The sequence below is a fragment of the Plectropomus leopardus genome, chromosome 12 (assembly GCF_008729295.1).
Source record: "Plectropomus leopardus isolate mb chromosome 12, YSFRI_Pleo_2.0, whole genome shotgun sequence".
Lineage (NCBI taxonomy): Eukaryota > Metazoa > Chordata > Actinopteri > Perciformes > Serranidae > Plectropomus > Plectropomus leopardus.
The window spans coordinates 23,796,249-23,822,406 of NC_056474.1; the positions used below are offsets into that span (position 1 = coordinate 23,796,249).

At 36.7% G+C, this 26,158-nt stretch overlaps 2 protein-coding genes and 1 pseudogene across 2 annotated transcripts; 1 reads left to right on the forward strand and 2 right to left on the reverse strand.

Moving 5' to 3' along the window:
• Positions 1-258: 258 nt before the first annotated feature.
• Positions 259-5,361, reverse strand: LOC121951231 (sodium- and chloride-dependent GABA transporter 3-like). The gene is made up of 14 exons (XM_042497485.1): positions 5,199-5,361; positions 4,977-5,111; positions 4,616-4,753; positions 4,423-4,522; positions 3,745-3,877; positions 3,248-3,382; positions 2,731-2,834; positions 2,446-2,570; positions 2,216-2,328; positions 1,998-2,135; positions 1,799-1,901; positions 1,540-1,640; positions 659-829; positions 259-366 (listed from the first exon to the last, which is right to left on the reverse strand). The coding sequence occupies exons 1-14, from the start codon at positions 5,353-5,355 to the stop codon at positions 259-261; spliced, it is 1,761 nt and encodes a 586-aa protein (XP_042353419.1). The 5' UTR covers positions 5,356-5,361.
• A 2,041-nt stretch (positions 5,362-7,402) lies between these two features.
• On the forward strand, positions 7,403-15,240 carry LOC121951290 (annotated as a pseudogene).
• Positions 15,241-16,272: 1,032 nt separating this feature from the next.
• Positions 16,273-22,619, reverse strand: pold3 (polymerase (DNA-directed), delta 3, accessory subunit). The gene is made up of 12 exons (XM_042498002.1): positions 22,509-22,619; positions 21,825-21,880; positions 21,025-21,124; positions 20,903-20,942; positions 20,546-20,678; positions 19,949-20,204; positions 19,790-19,862; positions 18,460-18,604; positions 18,092-18,195; positions 17,735-17,820; positions 17,493-17,574; positions 16,273-16,839 (listed from the first exon to the last, which is right to left on the reverse strand). The coding sequence occupies exons 1-12, from the start codon at positions 22,563-22,565 to the stop codon at positions 16,631-16,633; spliced, it is 1,341 nt and encodes a 446-aa protein (XP_042353936.1). The 5' UTR covers positions 22,566-22,619; the 3' UTR covers positions 16,273-16,630.
• Between the last annotated feature and the right edge of the window lie 3,539 nt (positions 22,620-26,158).

Below are 26,158 nucleotides of genomic sequence, written 5' to 3' on the forward strand. Positions count from 1 at the left end.
ATGGCTTATATCTGACAACAGAACAGTGATGAGGAAAAAAACATGTTTATTTTTAAAATGCTTTAGTGTTTACGTGGTAGTCAGATGACATCTCACAAGTTCGAAATGTGTTATAACTAAAATGTCTAACTGTAATGTAAAAATGAAGTACAGGGAAAATCTAAACTTTTACCAGGCGCCGACTGCTTCTTTTAGCATAATTGAGGACATGATCAAATGCGACCAAATGTATTCATTAATCTGAATTTTCCGTTCACACTAAGTGGTCACTACAGGCGTCGCCAGCTCAACAGCGGTTCCCTCCTCTCCCATTTTTTTGCTCTGCCAGGCTGGATCTTCAGCAGGACGGCAAAGGAAAGAAAAACGCTGGAAAACAACAAGAAACAAAGTAAGTTAACACACTACTTTGACAATTATAGCCCTCACAGACTTTTTGATCCCCAGAGCTAAAAGTTTAGGACAGCCATCCCTCTTGGACCACACCAAAGGATTTGGATGAATATCATGCATAACTAAATACACCATTAAGTATGATTGCATCAGCTCCAGTCCTATCCAACACAGTGTAAATGCAATCTTCTTTTTACACAAATTGAAAAGTAAACCTGTGGTCTCTGAGACATCAAGAGATGCAGAAATGTCCTCTTTGAACACTGACCTGTCTGAAGGTCCCTGCTGTAAAACACATCTGTCTAGCTGCCCACAGTGGCACCATGAGAACAGAAGAGAGGGTCATGGTCAATCCCAGTGCGTAAGCCCAGTCAGGGTAACTGTACCAGTCGTTAAACTTGAGGTGTTTGTAATCGACCAGGTACAGGATGAAGGAAATCTGTGAAGGTTTGGAGAGTTATGTTTTCTTTTGGGTTTTTTTTAATGGGGTGTGGGAATCAGAATAAAGAGTTTATCTTAAAATGATATTAGTAAGCCTCCAGAGCCCCTTTCAAATAGCCTCAATTATTCCACACAACTATGTCATGGATTATTGCTGAACTGGAGAAAAAAAAAGAGACTACCAAATAGGATTTATTCTACAGACTGATTTGTACATCAGTGGCAGCTGTGATTTTTAGCCCTGCGAGCTGCATGAAAATGTTGGTTGGCCAGTCCATCACTTTGGTTCAGACTGAAATATCTCAACTAGTATTGGATACATTCATAGTACATTTTGAATAAGCATTCATGGTCCAGAGAAGATGAATCCCAGAAAACTTTAGCGATCCCCTGAGTTTTTGCTGACATTTTTTGGTTTCTGGTGAAATGTCTTCACAGCTATTGAATGCACCAGACACCTGCAAAACTATTGAATGCAATTGAATGCAAATTTTGTCCTCCTCAGATGACTTATAATATCTTTGGCACCATCACCATGTTATATTTTAAATCATCCAATACTTCGATTTAGGACCAGACACCTGCAAAACTGATGGCATCATTATCATTATCAGCTTTAATTCCTGTTGAGTGCTAACACCTGAAAACTACTTTGTACATTCTTGTTACTAGAGCAACTACATTTTGTTTCAGACTTTTTTGACTCACCAGTGACAGTGAAGGAATGATCCATTTCCAGCACAGTTTGAAGAAAACAGACGGTCTCTGTCCTGTCATGTCCTCAATGATGTTAAAAACACGATCAGCACCTGATCAAAATTCATAGTCTGTGATCAGGGTGGGATGTTTAAATGTAAAACATGACCTCATGACTGATTATTGAATAAAGATATCTGAGTCACAAATATATATAAATAGTTAGATCAAATACTTAAAAATAATAAGAATATAAATTATTTTTGCATACCAAAACTCCAGGCCAGAGCCAGACACTCAGATAAAGCCATGAAATAGTGACAAGCTCTGGTTGTGCCATAATAATCAATGAGCTGGAATATATAAATCCCTCCCTGCAATAGGAAGAGACGAGATTTTAATATGAGGAATATTTTAAAAAGTGTAACAGTAGATGTTTTAGCGTACATTCTGTGAAATATTTTATTTACCTCAGTGACCAACATCAGATTTACAAGGAAAAAAGATGAACAGATGAAAAGGACGAGCATCTCGTGTCTCCAAGGTTTACGAAACAGCTCCGGAAACAAGTCGCTTATTGAGGTGATAAAACACTCGACTGTCACAAACTGCGGATGAAATACAATGAGCAAAAATTTAATTCTTGTACCCTCAAGGCATTGCCAAATTTTACAAGAAAACATCTTACATGTGTGTCAACAGTCAGCATAAGAAGCATCAGGAAGAAGCAGACAGTCCAGAACTGTGGCAAAGGCATCATAGCTGTTGCCTGAGGGTAAGCAATGAAGGCCAAACCTGGACCTGCGAAGTGTATGACGAGAGACTTGATACTATTATTCTATATACCTATTTATGTTACAATAATGTCTTCAACTTTGAATGATGTACTAAAAATTGACATTTTTGAATAGACTGGACCTGATTCAACCACACTGTCGACAGAAACACCCTGTTTGTGAGCCATGAATCCAAGCACAGAGAAGACGACAAATCCAGCAACAAAACTGGTCCCACTGTTCAGCAGACAGAGCCAAAAGCAGTCCCTGCAGGTCACAGAGACAGTCTTGTCAAAAGGAGGAAACTGGCATTGCAATGTTGCAAACTGAAATGTAAATGTGAAGTTATTTACTGGACTTTTAGTACACACTACACGCTATTAAAGTATTCATTTGTAAGTGATTGTGTTTTGTAGCTGATACTTACTTATAACAGTTGTTATTGTAGCGATTGTAGCTGCCCAGAACAGTCAGAGTCCCCATAGTCAAGCTATAGGAGAAGCATATTTGAGATCCTGCCTCTATCCAGACCTGTAATGTCATAAATGTAATGGTGTAATTTGCAGCTTTTTGTAGTTTCTATATTAGAAGATTTTGTGGGGCGAAAAATGGAGCATTTTAAAAGGTGATTGCATGTGTTTCAGCACATAAATAAAGGCACAATAAAGTGTTTCTTGGACATCAAAGCATGTAAATATGTTCTAGTAAAAACACAAAATATGTAATAATAAGTAAGAATCTGAAAATGAGCAGAATAAGTCCCCTTTAAGATGATTAAATGATGGGTGAAAACTGTTCAAGAGCCAACAAATCAGCGGGAACAGCTTAAAAATATTTCCTGTCACTCCTGTTTTTATTATTTTTTTAAATTACATTTGGAGAAAGACATTCTAAAAAAGCATATGTCATGCTGTACGCTTTACATGCAAACATAAACAAAATACCTCAAGGTTTGCCAGGCGGTTTAGGTCTGGATACAGATAGTAGTAGATACCTTCCCAAGCTCCAGGCAGAGTTAAGCCCCTGATGAGCAGTATGGGGAGCATCACATAGGGGAAAGTGGCTGTGACGTATGCTACCTTTAAAAAACAAAACCTCATGAATGAATTGTAATAACCAGAAGTTGCAGTTTACTAATGAAAATAGAAAACTAGACATTAGGATACCTAAAATTGTTGTATTGACCATGTCTATGTACTATATGTTTAAAATTTTAATAAAAAAAAATTTCCTCCTCGGGGTGTCGGGTGGATCAGTGGATAAAGCAGGTGCACCATAAATGTGCGCAATGTCCTTGCTGCAGCGGCTGCGGGTTCGACTCCAGCTTGCGGCTGGCTCTCTCTCCCGCCTTCAATGCTATCAGTCTTCTGTCCTGTCTAATAAAGGCAAAAATGCCAAAAAATAATCTAAAAAAAAAAAAAATAATAATATTTACTCCAACCTTTCCAGAAGATTTGACACCTTTCCAGACACTGAAGTAGCAGAAGACCCAGGAGGTCAGAAGACACAAGGCCAGATCCCACCTCACACTGCCCAGCTCTTCAATGCCTACAGACATGCCCAGCACACGTCGTCTGAGGAGAAGGGACATTCAAGAGGTGATGATTTCTAAATATTTGGCATGATGTTACAAAGTGATGTCAAGTCATATCACTCAGTTTACTAAATGACAGTTAATCCTTGGTGAAAAATGTTAATACTGCTTCTCATGTATGTGAAGGTAGCCAGTGGGTCTACTGTAGTTCAGCAGGCTGCTAGCCTGTGAGTGAGCAAAAGGTCTTTAATGCACACATGATATCCTACTAATATGCACCCCATGAATGACATTATGTTAGGTTAAGGCAAGTGAAGTAACTGTGGTTAAGTTTCGGAAAAGAAACATAGTTATACACAAATTACTAGCTCATGACAGCATGGGTATATGTGCAGATTTTGGTGCATTACTTTTCATAGGAAAACGTGCAAACAGTACATGAGAAAAGCCTGATTAATGACGGCACGTTTCAGACATTTTACCAGGATACCATAAGGGAATTGTCCTGATTGTATGGAAAAAGTGTTGCAGGTTTACACTTGGGTGTCATTATTGGTCATTAAAAGCAAACTAATTCAAACTCACTCCCAGAACTCTGTAGCAGCAGAGGTGGTGTTCGTCAACATGGTCTGATTTGTCCAATTTTTTGAAGGAGAATCCAAAATCTGAAGATCCATGCAGTTAGCTGGTTTAGCAAACACACGAAAAATGTTTAGTGTGTATATTGTTTAATAAATATATAGGAAATTTTTTGCAAGCTTTAACCGTTTAAATGTACCTGTATTCCAGGCGTTCTCACAGCTGACCCAGGGAAGCTGGGATCTGAATGAGAACACCAGGTAGAAGAGAGCCCAGACTTGGATTATAATGTAGCTGAAGTCATAAAGTTTACTTATCAAATTTCCATATCCAATCCCTATAAAACAAATAAAAAAACAGTTTACCTTGTGCAGTTATGCATTTTTAATCTCTGGAGATGGTTTGAATATTTCTTTGAGCCACATTTTCAGAGCTGGTTGAGTTATATTTGGACAAAAAAATATTTAATTTCTCAAGTTTAGTTTCTCAAGTCTCGTGTACAAATTCAACTTTTTTTTAAATGTTAGCTTCCCCTTTTTTTCTTGCAAAAATCAACTCACCTTGTGCAAGGGGACACAGTTTCCTCCAGCAGGTGATGAATCCTTCCTGGGAGTACTGACCGACTGAGGTTTCCAATAGGAACAGAGGTATCCCACACATCACAGCTAACAGACCATACGGCACCAGAAAGGCACCTTATAGATATTACAAATGATATATTTTAATCACCAATCATCAATATGAACATTTTTAGTGCACTGTAAGTTGTTTGTAATGCTCACCTCCACCATTCTTGTAGCAGAGGTAAGGAAATCTCCACACGTTGCCCAGACCGACCACATTTCCTGCAACAACCAGGAGATATTCGGTTTTACTGGCCCACTGTCCTCTGTCTCCAGCCCTCTGCTGATTTTCTATTTTTCTTCTTTGTCTGTTCATCTCAACATCAATGTCTATGTTTGATGTGTGTTTCAAACTGATCTTTATTTCTTTTATCATATATTTTTCCTAATTTGACTATTTCCTGACATCAGCCCATGAATCATTTCTTAAAATGAAAAACAGTTCCAGTAAAAACAGGCTTACCTTGCTGTTTTGCAAGAGCCAGAGGGATCTATTCAAAGAGTCACCATATCCTACCATCTGAAAGCATTAATTGAAATATATATGCAAACCGATCTTTGATGCTTTAAATACGTTTTTTCATAATTTGATGACATATTGGTCTAAAGCCAGCAATGATTTAAACAACACAAACTTTTTAAGTAAACCGAGTCAGTTGGACCTGAATGAAGAGTTTTGTGTATTTTGTATCATGACGAAAAGGATTTAGGATATCTGTAAGTTTTGCAAGTTCTGTTTTGTTAATATGCTTAAGAATACACAAGTGTGATTAATAGCATCCAGTCAACAGAATACAGACATACAGCACAATTTAACACCTAAAGTGTTGTTTTGTTTATTAGAGGTCCAGACATGTGCATAATATACAAGTTTGATGGAATGTTTAATTTATTTTGCAAGTTTGCTGAAGCTTGATTGAGTGTTGATGTTTGTGTTAAATGGCATGACATGGAATCCTGTTGAAATCTCAAGTAAAGTCAAAGAGAAAGATTTAATCTGAATATACAATGAAAATAATCTTGCGAACAAATTATTTTTGTGCTTACTTTATCAATGAAATGCTATCAGTCCTTGAATACTACATATTAAACACAACTTTTTAATTAAGTCACACTGATGTGGTTTGCTTAAGTTGCGACAACAACCTAGCAATTTTAAGTTGACTTGACAAAATGAAGTAAAAAAACAAAATTTTAAGTAAACCTTACAAATAGATATAAAGTACAAATAACGTAAGAATAGTTCAATTTACTCAATCATTTAATAATCATTAATAATCATTTTCCTAGATCTTTTTAAGTAAGATCAACTTTTCAGATTTTACAGTGTACCTATTTACAATAACCCTGTTAAACTCAGGTTTACTCGAAACTGTTATTTCAGAATTGACAATGCATTCATAAGTGGCTAAAATTATCTATCATCAAAACTGATGTTTTGATTTAGAAAAAAACCAAAAAACTCAGCACTATTTTGAGCAGTGCCATTTAAGTGTCTCCCATAGTGTATATACTATATATACAGTGATAGCTGAAATGTAGTTAATTTGAAAGCTTAAAATCTATCTGAAACCATAAAATCTCATTACCAAATGTTTCATATAAAATTCCTAAAAAGTAAAATGAAAGTTGATCATTTAGGATTGTAGTCTTGTCTACCTCCACACTGACAAAGAAGCAGCTGGTCGCCCAATGCTCTAACATCAAGGAAGTAACTACTATCACAGCTAGAACTACAAAGACTCCAACAGAGGAGGAACACTTTTTAACACCATGGACATACTGAGTTAACCCCAGTAGTAGCAGGACTAAACAACCTGATGATATCACACCACCAGCCATTACATCTACATCCACATCATGGCGGAGCACGATTGTGGACAGACTAAATACACTCAATCCCCAGATAAGGCTACTCCGGCTCACTCACAAAGACCCATCAGAAGAGATGCTTGCATTTGTTAACACAGGTGACTCCATAACTGACACCAACATGAGGGCGCCAAATAATTTTTTGAGTCCACCTTAGCCTCTGACTGAACTCAGAACTCACCAGAAATTCAGTTTAGTTGTTATTACCCTCTAGTCTGTCTCTCTTTTAGAGAAACCTGTTCTCCGCAGGTTGCCAAGGAATGAATGGCCCTGTGACTCCTGCGTCGCCACATGCAAACTTAGACCTCAGGGGGCCTGTCTCTGAATTCTTCTGCATTCACTCTGAAATTGCTCACAGGGAACCTGGACAATCTTTAGAGACCTGATTTGTCTTCCTGTCACTTCAGTCCGCCTCTGCTGTAAAGCTATTAAATATTTGGTCCAGTACACTTAAGAACAACACGGGGGATTTTGTACTCTAAAGTCTGAAGATGAACCCAGAAAGACGGAAACCAGAAAACCAGAAGAGGACTGGAGACAGAGGACAGTGGGCCAGTAAAACTGAATATCTTTTGGTTGTTGCAGGAAATGTGGTTGGCCTGGGCAATGTATGGAGATTCCCTTACCTCTGCTACAAGAATGGTGGAGGTGAATCACACAAAAAGCCACTGGATTCATTTATTTTTCTTAATGAAAGTCAGAGCTTATGATTGAATTTGTCATTTCCATGAACAGTCTGTGTATTTACCACAGGTGCCTTTCTGGTGCCGTATGGTCTGTTAGCAGTGGTGTGTGGAATACCTCTATTCCTACTGGAGACTGCAATTGGTCAGCACACCCAGGAAGGATTCATCACCTGCTGGAGGAAACTCTGTCCGCTGGCACAAGGTGAGTTAAAGTGAAATCTAAAATTAATGCAAGAAAAAGCCTGCATCATATATTCCTGTCAAGACAATTATTCTTTTATTCCCAAAACTATTTTGGCCCCTCTGACATGCTAAATTACCTACACTGGTTTGAACATTTTACACCATGACTTTTTTTTAAATATATTTCAGGCATTGGATATGGATTTTTCATGATGAAACTTTACGACTTTTGCTACATCATAATCCAAGTCTGGGCTCTTTTTTACCTGGTGTTCTCATTCAGATCCCAGCTTCCCTGGGCTACTTGTGAGAACGCCTGGAATACAGGTAAGATAAGATGAGCATTTACTCACAATCGGTTTTGGGTTGGGACAGTGGTAAAACTATTAATCATCAATAGAGTTCTCACAACTGCATGTAAAGATTTTTGTAACGTGATTTTTGCTTGCCTGAAAACGCATCCTCTTTTAGATTAAATTTGTATTGAGTGTGTTGTAGATGGCTGCCTATCAAGCCGTTTGAACTGTTCAAACCATTGCTGTAGTAGGCAATTATTTTATATGGCAGTCATCCCTCATTCATTTACCAGTATGAAATCTCACTTTGTCCCCAAACCCAGCTAACTGCCTTGGTCTTGAGACTCGCAGTTCATCGAATGTGACTGCAAATCAGACCAACACTACCTCTGCTGCAATTGAGTTCTGGGAGTAAGTCTTTTCTTCAAAAAAGCCATTATGAAATCTAACTGTCACTAATATGCATGGATTTTGCCCTGTGTTGCATCAGTAGAAATGTTACAAAATATTTCTTGGTCAAAAATGTCATTATTATAAATGTACCCATTTGATTTGACAACATTTTGATGTGTAATGATTCTGCACTCTTACTGTTTGCAGATTATCCTGCATTTTCTATATTATAGATATTTTTTATTTTAAGCTTTAGGTCATTATTTAATATCTAGATATTATAACTACAATAAATACAGATAAGGAACATACATGCATGCTATTGCCAGCTAGCTGTTTTGCTTATATTTTGGGATTTATGCTATTTGGACAGACAGAACACAAAGAAAAAGTTCCTGTCCAGAATTGGATGCATCATATTCAGAGAATTTTGATGCAAGATTAGAAAATTGCACGCCTTCAATGATGTTTTCTCATTTTACTGACAAGTAACAAAAAAAAGTAAAAAAGTAAAAAAAAATCTGAGTTAAATGATGGAATTGCTGGTTAACATTAGCCAAATTTTCCCTCCCCTCAGACGGCGGATGCTGGGCATGTCTGGAGGTATTGAGGAGCTGGGCAGTGTGAGATGGGAGCTGGCTTTGTGTTTACTGGCCAGCTGGGTGTGCTGCTACTTTAGTATTTGGAAAAGTGTTAAATCTTCTGGAAAGGTCTGTGGACATATTTAATTTGCTTTGATTTTCACAAAAAGAACAAGGAAGTTTTCACTGAGAAATCTATGCTATATAAGTCACAAAGTATTTCAAGGTCTTCATTGATGTAAGCACTATTAAAATCATATTTAAATATATAATATTTCCTTTTTCTTTTAGGTAGCGTATTTTACAGCTACATTCCCCTATGTGATGCTCCTGGTCCTCCTCATCAGGGGCGTGACTCTACCTGGAGCTTGGGAAGGGATATACTTTTACCTGTATCCAGATTTGAAACACCTCGCAAACCTTGAGGTATTCAATATTAACTTCAGAATAAATCGGGAATCACTAGAGAGGAGCATAATTAGATGCAGTTATGTGTTCAGTTTGGACCATTAGTAAAGGTTTGGTAGAGAGGATGCACAATGGTAAGGGAAGTGTGTATGAAACAAGAATCTGCCATCATTTGAGCTAAATGCTAAAATGCTTGCAATAACAATGGTAACATGCTGATGTTAAACAGGAACGTGTACCATGTTTACATCTTAGTTTTACTAATTAGCAATGAACACAAAGTACTGTGCAGCTGAGGCTGAAGCATATGATATTAGTTTTGCAGGTATTTGCCCATAAATCAAAGTATAGGACAAATAATATTTTGACCTGCAGATGCGCTGGATGATAATTCAGGATCATCAAAGTAATTACAGTTTAACCTTAGGTGGACATGAATATGTGTATTAAATTTCATGTCAGTCCATGCAATTATTTTCACAGCATTTCAAGTAAAAACACAAATGTGAACATGATGGTAGTGCTAAAGGAAAAGTCATGGGCTCACCAGTCTTTAGGATTCATCTTCTGGGGACCACAAACATCTGTAGACACTTTCCTGGTAATTTCAGAAATATAGACTGACTGACTGACGGGCATCACCATTCTAAAACACAATTTTGAATTTCTAATTTTCTTGACATTACAGGTCTGGATAGAGGCAGGATCTCAAATATTCTTTTCCTATAGCTTGACGATAGGGTCTCTGACTGTTTTGGGCAGCTATAATCAGTACCACAACAACTGTTACAAGTAAGTTAAAGTTAGATGTCAAATAACTTTCTCCAATTTTAAGATTAGAAAATGGCTTTAGCATCATATGATAAAAGCCATGGTAAACTATTAAAATGTCAAAACGAAAATAACAAGAGCTCCTTGTCTGTCTTTCTGTGACATGCAGGGACTGCTTTTGGCTCTGTCTGCTGAACAGTGGGACCAGTTTTGTTGCTGGATTTGTCGTCTTCTCTGTACTTGGATTCATGGCTCACAAACAGGGTATTACTGTCGACACTGTAGCCGAGTCAGGTCTTTAAAAAAGTCAATCTTTGAAATCCAAATATGAAGGCAAATGTGTATATATAGCACAACAGTTTCGAATCTCTTCTTGTTTATGTCCAATTTGCAGGTCCAGGTTTGGCCTTCATTGCTTACCCTCAAGCAACAGCTATGATGCCTTTGCCATAGTTCTGGTCTGTGTGCTTTTTTCTGATGCTTATTCTGTTGAGTGTCGACACACACGTAAGATTGTTGCACTAACTATTAATTTATGGTAACTGAAGGCACACTTAAAGGTACACATGTAAATCACACGATTTGCTCCTTTCATTTAACCCCCAGTTTGTGAATGTAGAGACTTTTATTACCTCTGTGAGTGACTTGTTTCCGAAGCTGTTTCGTGCACCAGTGAAACACGAGATCTTTGTCCTCATCGTCTGTGTGTCCTTCTTCCTCATACATCTGATCCTGGTCACTGAGGTGAACAAAATGTTGACATAAAAGCACATCTATGAAGCATATTTAAACATAAAAACACACTGTTTAAAATGTGTTGTATTTAAAATGATATCCATTTTTGTCCCTTTTAGGGAGGAATTTACATTTTCCAGCTTATTGATTATTATGGCTGTACCAGGGCCTGTCAGGATTTTATGGCTGTATGTCAGTGCCTGGCTATAGGATGGATTTTTGGTAAGTAAAAATCACTTACTAAGAACATTCATTAATGATACCATTTGATTTTGTGATTTTACTATTTATGTCAAACGCTGACTGCAGCTTTTGCCTTTCTATTTTTTTTGGTCAACAAGATATTAATTTAGATTAACAAGCAATACGGGCACACAAACAACTGGAAAAGAGTACATTTTGCCCTTATTCCGAAAAAGACAGTATTCTTACTAAAATGATTTATGAAAAAGATCTACTCCAATTAACGTGCAGTAACATGCTGCTTGTCATTTTGCATCAAAATAGGGTTGTTTTTTTTCAAAGTTTCCCATTGGTCGTGGACCAGTTTGACCATATGAACGCAGCCTCACTGTCATTCCTTTAACCACCTTCTTGAAAGGTTTTGCTGCGATATTTGTGTGTACCAAAAAAGTCAAACAATAAATGTGATATTCAAGTCTTTCATGATGTTTAAAAGTAGTGTACAAATGCACTGTGTACATGCCCAAATAATAATATTAAAACCAGAATAACAAGAATAACATCTGCATACCCCGTCTTAATCGAAAAAATGCTAAATTTGGAATAAAAGCCTAATTCAGAATATCTAAATGGAACATGCTGTTTACTGACATCAGATTCAAAATATAGTCATATTCGGAGTAATAGCAGAATATGAATGTGATTTGAAACGTAGCTATTGTGATTACTAATATTGTTACCCAAAGGGAGCATGTATGAAGAAAATAGAATAGGGCCCAGAATGCTTCCTTGAGGAACCCCATAATGAGCTACAAGTGTTTAAGGTCTTTGGTAAGGTGGTTGCAAAGCTATGGGTGACCAATTTTTGTTTTAATAAAGATATTTAAATAAAAATATAGTTGGTTAAAAAAATAGATTCCAGAATTTTGCCAAGAAAGGGAAAATCAGATTGTTTTCTTGAGGCACTAAAAGCCGAATTTGAACAATGTTTTCATCAATGTCTGTCTTTTCAAGTATTTCCTACCAAACAAAACAATAGATCTGTTTACATTATCTGAATCTGAGACAATATTATAATTTGTTGAATACTTGTCCTTTGGTTTTAATTATACTCATCTTTTGCATCTTTTTGCAGTATAATTTAGATACCTTAACTTAATGTGAAATGAAGTATATTAAAAGTCTGAACTTCCATCAGGTGCTGACCGCTTTTTTAACGTCATTAAGGACATGACAGGACAGAAGCCGAATATTTTCTTTAAATTCTGCTGGAAATACATTGTTCCAGTGCTGTCATTGGTGAGTCAGAAAAGTTTTAAAACGTTATGTTTGGCCCTCCTAACTTGTTGACAATGATTTGAATTTATCTTCCACTGTCTTCACAGTACAGCTGAATTTGATTTATTTGCATGTTATGCTTACATCCATCTACTAATACCATCAGTTAAAAAACTGCATCTAATTTCCAGTGAAATCTTTTCCAATGAAAATAGCTAAGTACCAGTGCCAAAAGTAGCAAGATGACATCATACACTCAACTGCACATTGGTGGTGTGATGGTTCTTTTTGGATAATGGAAGCATTTTACAACTTCACTGTATTAGATTCAACAAAACATTCCCCAATAAAACATTTGAATGTTTTAAGAACTCTCCCGCGCCTCTAATCTAGTGAGCAAGAGTGTCAGCATTACCACAGAAACTTACTACAGCTAAACTCCAACAGTGCGGAGAGCAGCGTCTTCTCTCCTCCTGCCTGAGAAGCTGTGGACTGATTACTCTTAGCAGCACGCATGGGAATCAACTACAATAAAATGTTTTTAAACATATTAGTCATTAATCACACACTCAATTTATTTATTTAGTTAATTGTAATATGTGTATGTTTCTTCAAGTTAAGCATAAAGTTATTTTATTAAACATTCCTATCCCCATTTCCCTATTCACCTTCCTGGGTCCCTCATTGAAACTCTTATGGCTGTGGATCCTATCCAGAGATGATCCACCTCCATAATTTTCAACTCAATTAATTCCATTAACTCTAATCTGACAACCCATCTGAAGCAGATTTGAGAGCATATAAGATGCATCACTACCTGAAAACCAGTGGGACCATATTCAAGATTTAATCCACTTTTCTTGTATGTTAAGGTTTATTACAGTGTAAAGCTCTTTCCAAGGTACAATATGCCAATGTCGCATTGACCTAAAATTAACACAGGCACCAGTGATATTTGTAACAGGGGCAAACAGTCATCCACTTATCATATTCATGTTTCGGTCCTGTTGAAATTTAACGCATTTCTGGCATCAAATATTTAACCTTAACCATGATCTTCTCATGGCCCTATTTGGAGTCCCACCACCTGCAGCTGCACACTTACCATAGATAGAACGCTGTGTTCTGGCCTTTACAGCTCAGCGTGTTTAAGTGGAAGCACTCTGTTCCCTCCACATACAATGCTTGGCTTAAGAAGATGCCAAATACCAAACTTGAAAAGATTATATTCCAACTTACAGACCCAGTAAATCCTTTGACAAGATCTTGAAGCCCTTCACTGAGTATCTGAATAGGGCTACTATTTAGATGACTACTAAGTGCCATGCTGCACCTCCAGCCCCCTTCCTCACTAATCTCTCATGAATGTTACATTTTGATTTATTATTATTATTATTATTATTATTATTAATAATAATAATTAAATCATTAATTATTTTTCTTTTCAACCCTTTTCTGTAGCAGCTGGGAAGTAAGGGTGGGAGGGTTTAATAGGAATGGTTTCATTCGTGCAATTGTTAATCTTTATATTCCTTGCAGGTACAATCTGAGAACATGTCATTCTGACATTTTATAACATAAATATACTTTTGCAAAATTAATTTACAAAAACAAAAATAAAAGAACAGCATCCTATGTTGAGACCACAAAGTGTTTTAAAATTTTACTGCATTTAAAGGGGTAAACTATCTGTCTCCAATAAAGTACATTTACACAACTCCTTCACTGAATTAATTAATTAATTATGTCCTCACTTAGTTTCTCAGTGAGTGACACATTTTTGTACTCATTTATGTCGCTGAACTATGTTTTGTAATTCTCACCTTCACAGAGTTCCTTTATCCTGTACCTGGTTGATTACAAACACCTCAAGATCAATGGCTGGTACGTGTACCCTGACTGGGCGTACACACTGGGATGGACCATGACGCTCTCCTCTGTTCTCATGGTGCCGCTGTGGGCGGCTGGACAGATGTTTTTGACAGCAGGAACCTTCAGACAGGTCAGTGTTCAAAGGAGAGTTTTAGATTGAGTTAAGCAAGGACAATACACAGCAGCTTAACAAAAAATAAAACCAACATTATCATAAAAACCTCAACAAAGATCATATAACCTCTGTGTAGTGACAGTGGGAATAGGACTATAACCTCCACTTTAATCGCTATCTCCTGCCTCCAGATGTGACTGTGCTATGTGTGGTTTATCTGTATTCATCACTTAATCAATGAGTCCCCAAAACAGTTCAGCTAACGTCACTTACAATAATTACAGTTGTGTGTGAACTAAGGTTCTCCCGGCTTTGAAGAAATTGGTATTTAAGTTTTTTCAGACTTATTTTACGCCATTCAGAATTAAATCTAAGACAAATTCTACAGCAGCCACAATTAAAGGTTAAAAACAACATGAACTGAACTCATTACTTAAGATTAGGGGAATTTCACCCAAATATTTATTATAATAAAAGACGTGACTTTGTGGTGACAAGATGCAGTTAGTAAATTATTATTATTATTATTTAAGTTAATGGTTATTTTGAGCTTTTACAGTGCAACGTCATAAAAACAATTATTAAAAATTCTACTTCTAATGCAGTAGCATTTTTCAGACTTTTAAAAGACTGATTTAAGACATTTTAATACCATTTAAGGCCTTACTTATTGTGTGAACTTACACACATATCTTGGTCTTTCCTGCATTCCAGCGTTTGTCCATCCTTTGTCGTCCTGCTGAATGTGTAGTTCGGAAGATGGAGAGCGAGGAACTGCATGAGGAAAGGGCGACAGTCGAACTGAGGACGTCTACAGTGACAGCTTAATATGACCTGCAAAATCACATTAAAACTGATAAACAATTTTAAAAACCGATATTTTCAGACATTTCGTCAAGCAAAGATGCAAAACATTGAATTTCTGAATTTGAACTGTTTTATAATAATAAATTTAACACCTTGGGGTCTAGGACCAGGGGTGTACTAACAAATTTAGGGCCATCTGCATGATGGCCACTATGTGTCCCTCAGCCCATGTCTCTGTCTCTCCATGCCTTTTTATTTTTACGAATAATTGAGCCAACAACGTTGCCCATGTATGGCACAAGCCCATTAGTCTGATTTTAGCCTGAAATGCAATAAAACAGGCTATAATGCCATACAACATTGTAGCTATAATGCTAATTTATGATACTGATTATTTAATTATATAATGCAAATATGCTCCAAGCTCAATTTCTGGCTGTCCAACAAAGTTTACAAATGGCGTAGCTAATATCAGCATTTGTTAAGATGGCAGTCAGTTGTATTCACCTTTTTTTGAAAAAAGTTTGTCAAAACCTGTTTTCCCGGAGTTTGATTTTGTCCCTGATATCCCTTTTTCTGGAAAAGACATGACCGTGTATGTTGGTGCTCCAGCAGGGTAAGCAGTCACTTACTCGGCTGTAGCTGCATTTAACTAGTGGATAAAAAATAATTTGCGCCTTTGTGGCACTAAATACTTGAAAAATAAAAAAAAAAACAAACAAAACCAAACTATTCCGAGCTTGTCTAATGCCCCCCTCCCATCAGGATCCCCAGGATCTGCACTGAAGTTTGAGTATTCAAATATAGGTTGAACCTACAAAATCAATTTGTTATTAACATGGTGGGCTAATTCAAGTTTTGGATTAGATTATACAAACAGGCCCTGTTTTAATTATGCTATTTGGTAGCCCCCCGATAACATGACAAAATTAAAACAAAAAAATCGAACTTTTGTATATATTTTGCACAAAAAAAGTGTAAAGTCCACAGCAATGGCTGCAGCTTTCAGGAGCGGCGGAAAGTTGAATGCTTTGTTACTGAAAGAGGAAACTGTTGCATTTATGATTTTTATTTTAAATAACCCATGTAAAGTGAGAAGCAGGTGGCCTTTACATTATCTAAACTGGCTCCTGTTTTTAATAGTTTGGACACCACCGTCCTACACAAATCATGTTAACCACATCTTTGTGTCTATTTTAAAGTTTATTGAGTAATACATGTGTTCACAGCTGGTGATGGTGAGGTGAAAAGTGAAAAAGTTGCTATCCTGTGATCCATGTAGTTGAAGTCCTTGAGAAGTGATTTGATGTGTTTCAGCTGTCAGTTTCACCCAAACCTCGTTACAGTAAGTCTCCAGCAGTCTTCTTTGTTGTTGCTCATTGCCAATAAAGGTGTCTCACACTGTCCCCCATCATTTCTTTTGGAAAAATCCCATAATTGAAGCTTGTTTTGTTCCTTTGTTTGCATTTGCAGATGTTTTCTTCTGACTAATCTTCTTCTCGTCCTGTTTGTTACTTGCTGGTAGTTTTGCAGAGATGAGATCTTTTGGAGCTTGTTTTGTGGCCGCAACATCATCCTCTGTTTCGGAGTACGATTCGCTCTCATAGCCTTTCTCTGTCACTGTGGGGAAAAATATGTACTGCTGTAACTTTGGGCTTCACTTGAGGGTAAATGGCCATAGTATGTGGTGGTGTACTACACAGCATCATATTAAAAGTTCTTTAGAGTATTTTATCAAACAAGGGAATGGAATCAAGAGCTGAAACAAAAACACGATTGTTGTGCAATTAATCATTTTGATAAAAAAGCAATCGTTAAAAGAAAATTTAACAAAAAAAAAAAAAAAGCCCAAAATTTAACAAGATCTATTTTCTCAAAATTTTAAAATTTGTGTGTTTTTTTTTTTTAATTCTTTAAATCCTACAAAATAGTAAAGTAAATATCTATGGGTTTTGGATGAAATGTTATGTTAGCTTGGGTTTTGGTAAATTGTTCAATTAATTGTTCATTGTAAGGTTATAACTGATTGCACCCCTAAATGGACTTCATTTACATCTCTCTCTAGAAGGCTTAAAATGTAGAAATTATTCTCTAAGAATATAGCTGTCATACTACAAGTGTCACTAATCTGACACTTTGTTAAGGTGGTGTAAACTATAAAGACACAAATTCTGCATAAAGTTGTGTTTTTTTGGATAATAAATTACATGTAGAAAATATTTAACAAATGCATTCCAGTCAGAGGATGAGTTTTTAATGTCTGCCTTTCATACCGATGCATCCGTCCTCGTCTAAAAAGGTCCGAGATTTCAGGACTCGTCTCCTCTTTCTCGTCTTCATATCAGAGTTTCCTTGCTGGAGAAATAAAAACACAAAACAACGTGAAAGTTCCTTTAGCAAATCGGTGTTAAATACATAAAGAATTTTTCATCAAGGCCTTATAAACAAGTACATGGATGTTCTCGTTGACACTCAGCATTAAATTAATGTCTAATCAGCAGGTTTAACCACTTACATGTGAATGTGAAACAGACTCAACCTCCCTCTTAGGACTTGGTGAAGGTTCTTTTGTTTCCATCGGCTGTGGAGAATCTGGAATGACTGAAGACGTGAGCAAGTGTTAGTCTTCAATTATTTCTATTATAAGGACCTTAACATTTGCCTTTTTCATAACTCCTTCTTATCTTATAACATCCTGGCTTTAGAACACACATCAACTGGGACATATTTCTCTGAAATCTTCTTAAATTAGAGCATAAAAGACAGTAAGACTCCTATAAATGTGAAATTATAAAAGAAGGCAGCCTATTAATGTCAATTCCTCTTTAGTTTTCAAAAGAGAAAATTAATTTTAAAAACGTAAGCAGCTCACCATCTTCATCACTGCTGTCTGGCTCGGGCCTCTTAATCCTTCGTCTCTTTTTCTTGTCCATCTTTTCCTCCTCGCTGTCAGAATCCTCAATTCGCTTGGTTTTGCTTCACAAGAGGAATACTTTTATTTAAAATATAGTCTTATTTGATGATTTGAAGTACCAAGTACAGTACATCATCACTTAATTTCAAATGATTTTAAAACTTTTATATTTCCATTGTAAGTCATTGAATTTGAGAAGAAATACAAAATCCTGTATTTGTTTGTGTTTCTATCTTAGGTGTTGAGCACAAATGAATAATTTAGTTGGAGATAATCCATACTCCAAGCCTTTTTCCCAGAAGTGTTATACTAAAACACACACAGACCTTCTTGAGTCTTTCTTAGAGTCTTTTGGCTCCACAGCAGCAGGAGAAGCTTGTTTTCTCTCGGGCGGTGAACTCTGGCATTGGTGCTCTGCTGAGGATGATGATGGAGCTGCTTCCTCCTGCTTCACCGTTTTTTCTGGTTTCTCTGAAAAAACAAGAAGTGTTTCATTGGAGAGGTTCAGAGATTGGATAAATTCAGCACACCTGTAAGTAACTAGTACAACATGTTACTAGCCCACACTATAAAAAAAGAAAAGTTTACCATCACAGTGTAAATCATCTATTATGTTTGTCAGTCATGTTGTGTCTGTCCCAAAATTTTCTTATTTGTCTGAATGCAAAAAATATCAACAATTTCAAGCATTTGCTGTCGGGGGGTTAATCCTGGGGTTTATCGAACAGTGAAGAGGGTTCACCTGAAGCTGAGGTAGTTTACTAACAGGTTGTTACCTCAGTTTCATGCTAGAGACTGTTTATGTCTCATTCAGTGACAAGTATTGCACCCAGAAAATAGAAGTATGTCAATATTTGGGAGAGGAGAAGTACGGTGGAGGAGGATCAGAATCAGAATCAGGTTTTATTGCCAAGTACATTTACATATACAAGGAATGTGACTTGGTGTTTTGGTGCAAAACAATTAACATAAAGGAGAGAATAAAAAAAGTCAATTTAAATAGAATAGAACATAAGATAAAAAATAGAGAAGCAATTTAAATATAGAAAATTACAAAATAGAATACAAAGGAAACAAAATGTATGTACAAAAGGTGCAATGGAGGGATTGTACAGTTGTTCAGAAGTATAGTTACAGTGCAAATACCTTAAGTTAATACATGCATGTGCTGTCTCTAAATGACGCTACTGTAATAAGTCTGAAAAATATCTGCAAAAAAAATAAGGCACAAAAAAAACTGTATTGGTGTTGAGAAATAGAAAAAAAATCTAAAAGTGGTAACAAAAATATTTGTTGCAGTGAGCTTGAACACAGGATTTTATGCTTCACTGGAGATTACCTGTGTTAATGTAAGTGTTAATGACATGCGGCCAACACCACAGACGCATATCCAAAAAGTGACATATTATGTCAAAACATGTCAAAGGTGCATTGATCAGATCAGAGGACTGATGTTTCTAGCCACTGCAACTAACCCTTGTGTATTTCAAATCTTTCAAGCATCATTTATCATAATTAGATATTTTTAAATTTTTTTGTGTATGTTTTTAGATTGTCTGTGAGTACTTTTGTTTGAAATTTGCTTGCCTCAAATTGCCTTGAGGGAGCAGTAGTAGTTACCAGACATGGAACGATGGTGGCGATAATATAACTCACTTGCTGCTTGACTCCCAAAGAAGTTCATCATTGGACTGGCTTTTGTGGCTGGTTTGCTTTTAGCGGCATCAACCTAAAACACCAAACACAATAGTGAGAAACTACAGCGATCGCTCTGCTTCTGTTCTTCATTTCTTTGTTAAGACCACCAGGCCCTACCACAGGTGCATCCTCCTTCTGCTCTGACTTGACATCTTTGCCACTGTCCTGATTCTTAGGAGCGGGCTTATTTCCAAACATTCCCATGATGCCTTTCTGCGGCTTGGTGGAAGGTTTTGAAGCCAGATTAGCATCTCCATTCATGGCAGTTTTTTTGTGAACAGGCTCTGGTGCGGGAGCTCGCTGGATTTCTCTCGCCTGTTGCAGCTCCAGAGAGGACATGGGGACTGCACTGTCACAGCGGATTGCACTGTACCTGCAGACAAGTAGGAGGACCAGTTCAACACCGACAGACCTACAACTAAACTGTTATCTGTTGCTTTTCTCCTTCTTTTTTCAACCTGTAGATTGATGCTGGACTAATGTACTCACTCTCTCTCACTATCCTGACATTACAGTAGTGATATACTGTATGGAGGAGATATTGGAAGGAGGAAGCAGATTCTTCAGGTCTTATAAACATTTTGACTGGCTTCGTTTGAAAACCGTACTTAAATGAACAATCCACTTAAATCAGGTCTCTGCAGCGTACCTGTAATTTTGAATAAAAGCTTTTCCTGACCCTGATTACTATCCACCTTTAAGAACACAACATACCTGCTGCAGTTTTTCAGATTGTCTTTCACAGCATCATAGTCAACGCTGTAGAGGGGGCCGCTATCTTTCAGTAAAGCTTTCTGGACACTGTAGACGTGGACACTGACTATCAAGCTCATCTTGGATTTAAAATCTGAAGAAAAAAATACAAAAAGACACCTGAGGTTAGATGAAACTGATATCTCCCTAAATAAAAAAAAAATAGTGAAACAAATAATCAATCTTCAAAATACATGCATTTCCAAAAATAAGCATAGTTTTAGTTCATGACCTGGAGGCTAAAATCAACAGCTACAAACAGCTAACAACGCTACTGTGTAAGCACAAGGGCAACACCGGTGAAACATATTTACACACCTTCCAACTGGTCCTCTTTGACAACCGACACCTTGTGACTCTGAAAGGAAGGTCGAAAATTAGAGTATTTGCTTAAGGAAATATGCAAAAACAAGTCTTGTTAATCTTTTTTGTTTTCTCACTGTTTGGCCATTGTCCACAAACTTCCCCGACACAAGATAAGTGGCATGGAGCTGAGCTGAACTTTCCTTCCTCTTGTGATCCAAATAATGATAGAGCATTCTGAAAACAAGACACACATTTGGAGTGTTTTATTCTTTAAAAAGGTTCCCAGAGGTTGTGTGAACTATGACCTTAATTATCTTAGTAACAGTTTGACATTATACTGTCCAACAAAATAATTAATATTGAAATACTGATTGCTGTAAAGCCTTCTCTACATTTATAAGGGCTTATATTTCACTTATAACATGCCACTGCATACCATTAAACCCTATAAAAAGGTGTCAGTACACCCTGTTGGGTACTAAACCTTTATATCTTTTTAAAGTTACAGAAAGCTTAGCAGCGAATAGTGAATCAGCACTACCTTGACTTTAATTTCAATATGAATAATTTTAGATTATACTTTGCAATATATTAATATACAGAGACTTAACATTAAGACAGAACTAAACTCTGTGGTTGAACTGAAATACCCTTGGAAATGGTTACAATTTATCAAATGAGTTTTCATAGAAAGCCATATTCTCAAAATGAGGTATATATACTCAGACATCATTTTGGTAGCCGTACTCTGGACGGCACTGTCAAAAATATGAAAATACTGCCCTAAAAAGACTCATTCAATGTTATTATGGACTTATAATGATGCACTGATTGTGATTTCAATCACCTAGCATAAACAGGAAAACCTGGTGTTTATCAAGCAAAGTCTGGCTCTAATAATAAAGCTTTAGTCAAAGAGAGGAGCAACACTCACTGTTTGGCTGTGTTGACATGAACTCCCAGAGTGAGACTCAGCCATTTATATGTCACCTGTTAAACACAAAACAAGACAACATTTGTGTTTCAGTTAGATTAAAACTAGCTTTACACGCAAATAAAGCAGCTGGGAAAAAAGACGTCAGTGTTTTACCATATTCGTCACGTTAGCGTGTCTTGAACAGTTAAGCTAACGTTAGCTAAGCTACAATTCTGGGTGACGTTAGCTTTTAGCTTTCCATCATTAAACTCGACAAGGATAAATATTTATCACCACCCCGACATCATCAACAAAATGGCAAACATTGACTGTTGTTTAACTTGATATATTGAATTACTACACTACGATAAATCCTACATTTCATAAAGACACAGCAGTTGGCGGTTACAAGCAGTTAGAGCAAATCAACTGTAAAATGAAAAATTTTTGTTCAATTGAAGCAGAATTTCTAGATCATTGGTGAGCCGAATTAAACAAAAAACCCAAATGAACTTGTAGATGGTTTTAAGACACACCACAATAAATACATATATAGCTCCGACAGAGCAAACCGTAAATAGGCAGTTTAGTAAACGCAGTTCAACGGCTAATCATAAACCGGGGCTAACTCGGTTCTAACGTCTGTAAATTGGCATTATATCTTCTTGAAGAGCACAAATTATGAATAAATAGTATACTCACTATCTTATCTTGGTCGTTGACGTATTCATCAATGTTATCCAAATAAAGCTCGTCCATTTTTTCGGGGTTAACCGTGAATACGGATGTCTTGTTTAACGTATTTGACTGCGCGGGAATACAGTTTATTTACTTCCTGGGAAATATCACATGTGCCTGTCCTTCCTTCCGGCGGGATGACAAGTTGCGCCCTCTACAGGCCAACACGGGCTACACCACACTGATGACAGAGCGGCTGCAGAGATGCTCTACATTTATTTTTTATTGTCAACAAATTAAAACAAATGCTCTCCTTACGTCTGCTTGAGTAATGTTAGATTAAAAACTACATTCCCAAGATATATTAAGAAATCGCAGAGCATTTTTTTAAAGTTGAACTATGTAATTTTTGACCCATTTGTAAGCATATAAGTATGATTTGTTGACAAAAGTGGGATTAGTTGACGGTAGAAACAATTAATTTAATGTTAAAAAATATGGAATCAAGCCAGCCTTTCCCTTAATCATACATACAGTAAAAATCTTGCAAGCATATTATTGAGATACTTTGTTGACTGTGTCCATTTTGGCAGACTTTCCAAAGTACTCTCTTTTACAGCATAATAAAAAGAAATGTATGTTTTTACTCTACTAGGCCATAAGTTAAGATTGTACAGTAAAAATATAATGTTGCTGTTTTCAGGTAGAAATGTAGGCTATCGCCAAAACATCATCTTTTTACTTTAAACACATTGCATTTTATGTAAACCATTTACTCAACCCGTAGATCAATCAACTGATCTGAATAAGAAAAAGTGAAGGTAAAAGAGGTTTTTCCAGGGGAAAATGCTACCTTAATAAATGCTGTCTTTCATAAAGTGCACTTGAGTAAATGTTTCTTTATTACTTCATATCTCTGGGCACTTTGTATTACATTACCTGCATGATAAAGCATGGTCCTCTGTAGTTAATGAGCTGTACTGTATGTTGAAAAAATTGAAAATGAAAAAATTGCCATCATGGCAAAAAATTATATCTTCTGTGGATAAAAAATATGTGTTGTTTAAGTGACTGCTCATTTCTAGATTATATGGAAACACCCATAAAACACTGACAGTTTTCTCCCAAGTGCAAGCTACATTTAATCACCCTCAGGTGTGATTAAGTATGTGATGTGTTGACTGTGATATCTCAGCTTTCTTAACCCTTTATCACATACACCTTATTTTTCTCTCTGCCTGCCATGTTGTGAAGCAAACATGTCACCTTTGCCCTAAATGTTTGTCATGTGTCATTTAAAAGACGGTGGCTAAAGGTTTGGCACAGGGGAGTAAAGAAACAATGGTAAATAGGAATTGGAACTGATAAGATTTTAATGATACCACTGCCATTATTGATTCTGCTTTTTTGTCGGATTCCTTATCCATTCCCTTATAGATTCCTGATCAATTTTCGGTGTGGAAAAATGTAGGACTATAATCAATGATGCAGCATATTGCTGGTATTTTCATGCTTACTCAAAATAATTAATATATAGACACTACAAGCAGCAGTGTTGTCTTTGTGAAATGCCTTAAACCATTTTTATCTCTCCACTATCTACTTCACCTTGTTTGAAGTTTCCAGCAGTGTAGTTGCACAAGTTATGATATCATTGTTTTGCAATGTGTAACTGTCAGAAAAAAAAAAACAACAAAAAAAAACCAAAACATGCGGGTATCAGTAAGAGGAAATCATCAGCTCTAAGCCATATGATTGTGATGGATTAGAAAATTTGGAACCAGTTCTTGATGTCCATTCCTAATGGTGAAATAAAAAGATTGAACAATAAAAGACAGAAAATATGAACAAAATGACAAAATTAAGCATCAGTTTGCAGCAACCGCTGTATCATAGACTTATAGCATTTGATATTTAATGGTATATTTACATATTTGTAAATCTTTTATGTGCCTTTATGTAACACAGGAGGAAAAATATTTTTCTGCTTCCTGTAGTATTTTTTCTGTCAAACACTTTCATGTGGTTGATTTATCAAATATTTGAAGTTCAGAGTTACACTGAGACCATCGATCACAAAGTCCCAATAGTTAGAATTAGATGTGGAACCTTTGCAGTATGTCTTTCCCCATCTCTCTCTCTTTCTCTCTCTGTCTCTCATTTCCTGACATTTTGATATTGTCGGCTCTCTAATAAAGCCATTGAAATGTTGTATGGTACAACACTTGCCAATGGTTAACCACAGGTGTTATGAGAAAAAGAAACTGCCACAACAGAGTGTGTGATCCTTGAAATCCTTCTAGTAGGTTTTTGAGTTGTTGCAGTGCTTTTTAAATGCGAACAGACCCTTTCAAAGAAAAACCTGCTGACGATGCTGGATGAAAGATCATAAAATGGTTAATGAATAATAACCAGCACTTTAAATTAGATTTAAAGAGAAGAACCAACTGATTTGGAAATAGGAATAAGCATTGCCACAGTAGCAGAAGGCAATTACAAATGGAGAAAAAGAGGCTCATCTGCAGGCTGCAGGGAAGAGATCAGCAGAAGTTATTAGTGCATCACAATACAAATCAATATACATTTGGAATTTTAATGAGCTGCTGTGACAGAGATATTTAGGAAGGACAATGTTGATATATTAAACCATGGGTGACCTCATCATAAATTGTAAGTTTTCCAAACAAATCACTGGGCAGCGCCTGGTCAGCTTCCTCCCGACTCCACTGCTTGTCATCATTTGTCTGCATCAGGTAGAGCTCATTATGACTGGAAATGAGACTCATGAAACGGACCATACATCACTTGTTAGAATGAATCTTTTTCAGTTTAGAAATAGGATGATGAAATTGACGAAGCACGTGATTTCCATTCAGAGTTGATGTGCTATTGCACCAATAAAAGCAACACGAGACTGTTGGAAGCAGCATTTGTCGAAGGTCTGTCAACAAGTAAAAGACCAACAAATGATGGAGTGAAGGTCAGAGTCAGGTTCATTATTGGCATCATGATGTACCAACTCAGGTGTGGAAAATAATAATGGTGACAGGGTCTCCAGGGGCTCCCATTAATGCCACCCGTTATTGGAATAACAATACAGCAGTTGTGTTTTTGTAGAACTTTACCTTCCACGCAGGAAGCCGAGGTTTGATTCGAGGAAAATGCAATAACCTTTTCAACCTCAATCATATCAGAGAAGAATAATAACAACTGCCCTTTCAACCACAACATATCATCGATCGCTCAGTGGTGAAGTCCACACCTGCAATGTAGGGGGTCTGAATGTCATTTCTGGCCAAAGCAATAACACAACTTGTGTTAAATTAAAGCAGAATGAAAAGGTCTGTCCTTAGCATTGATAGCTCAATGGTAGATTTTCCACCAGTGCAATATTAATCTGCAAGCAAACAAAAATAAAGCACAAAAGGTTTCAAATGAAGCCTGTACACAGTTTGCTGCTGCAGACACAAGAGGTGCTGTCAATCTTGAGACACGTTTTCTTATTTGTGAGCCCATGCTTGTTAAATAAGCAACAATGTTATGCTTATTAACCCTCCAAAATCTGAAATAAAAGTAACGGTTCATTTATATTTGAGCAGGTGAGAGAGAAACTACGCTGACACTTTGGGGACAAATTCCAATGTTTTTGAATCACGTTCTGCACATATGATGAT

Excerpts from the sequence above, each read along its gene's own strand:
- LOC121951231 (XM_042497485.1), bottom strand. The coding sequence starts at position 5,355 with ATGAACAGACAAAGAAGAAAAATAGAAAATCAGCAGAGGGCTGGAGAC. Across the intron at positions 4,754-4,976 it reads ACTGTGTCCCCTTGCACAAG|GGATTGGATATGGAAATTTG; the intron begins GTGAGTTGATTT and ends TTTGTTTTATAG. Across the intron at positions 3,383-3,744 it reads GTGTCAAATCTTCTGGAAAG|GTAGCATACGTCACAGCCAC; the intron begins GTTGGAGTAAAT and ends TGTTTTTTAAAG.
- pold3 (XM_042498002.1), bottom strand. The coding sequence starts at position 22,565 with ATGGACGAGCTTTATTTGGATAACATTGATGAATACGTCAACGACCAA. Across the intron at positions 20,943-21,024 it reads TTGTGGACAATGGCCAAACA|AGTCACAAGGTGTCGGTTGT; the intron begins GTGAGAAAACAA and ends CCTTCCTTTCAG. Across the intron at positions 16,840-17,492 it reads AGACGAGGACGGATGCATCG|TGACAGAGAAAGGCTATGAG; the intron begins GTATGAAAGGCA and ends TTTTCCCCACAG.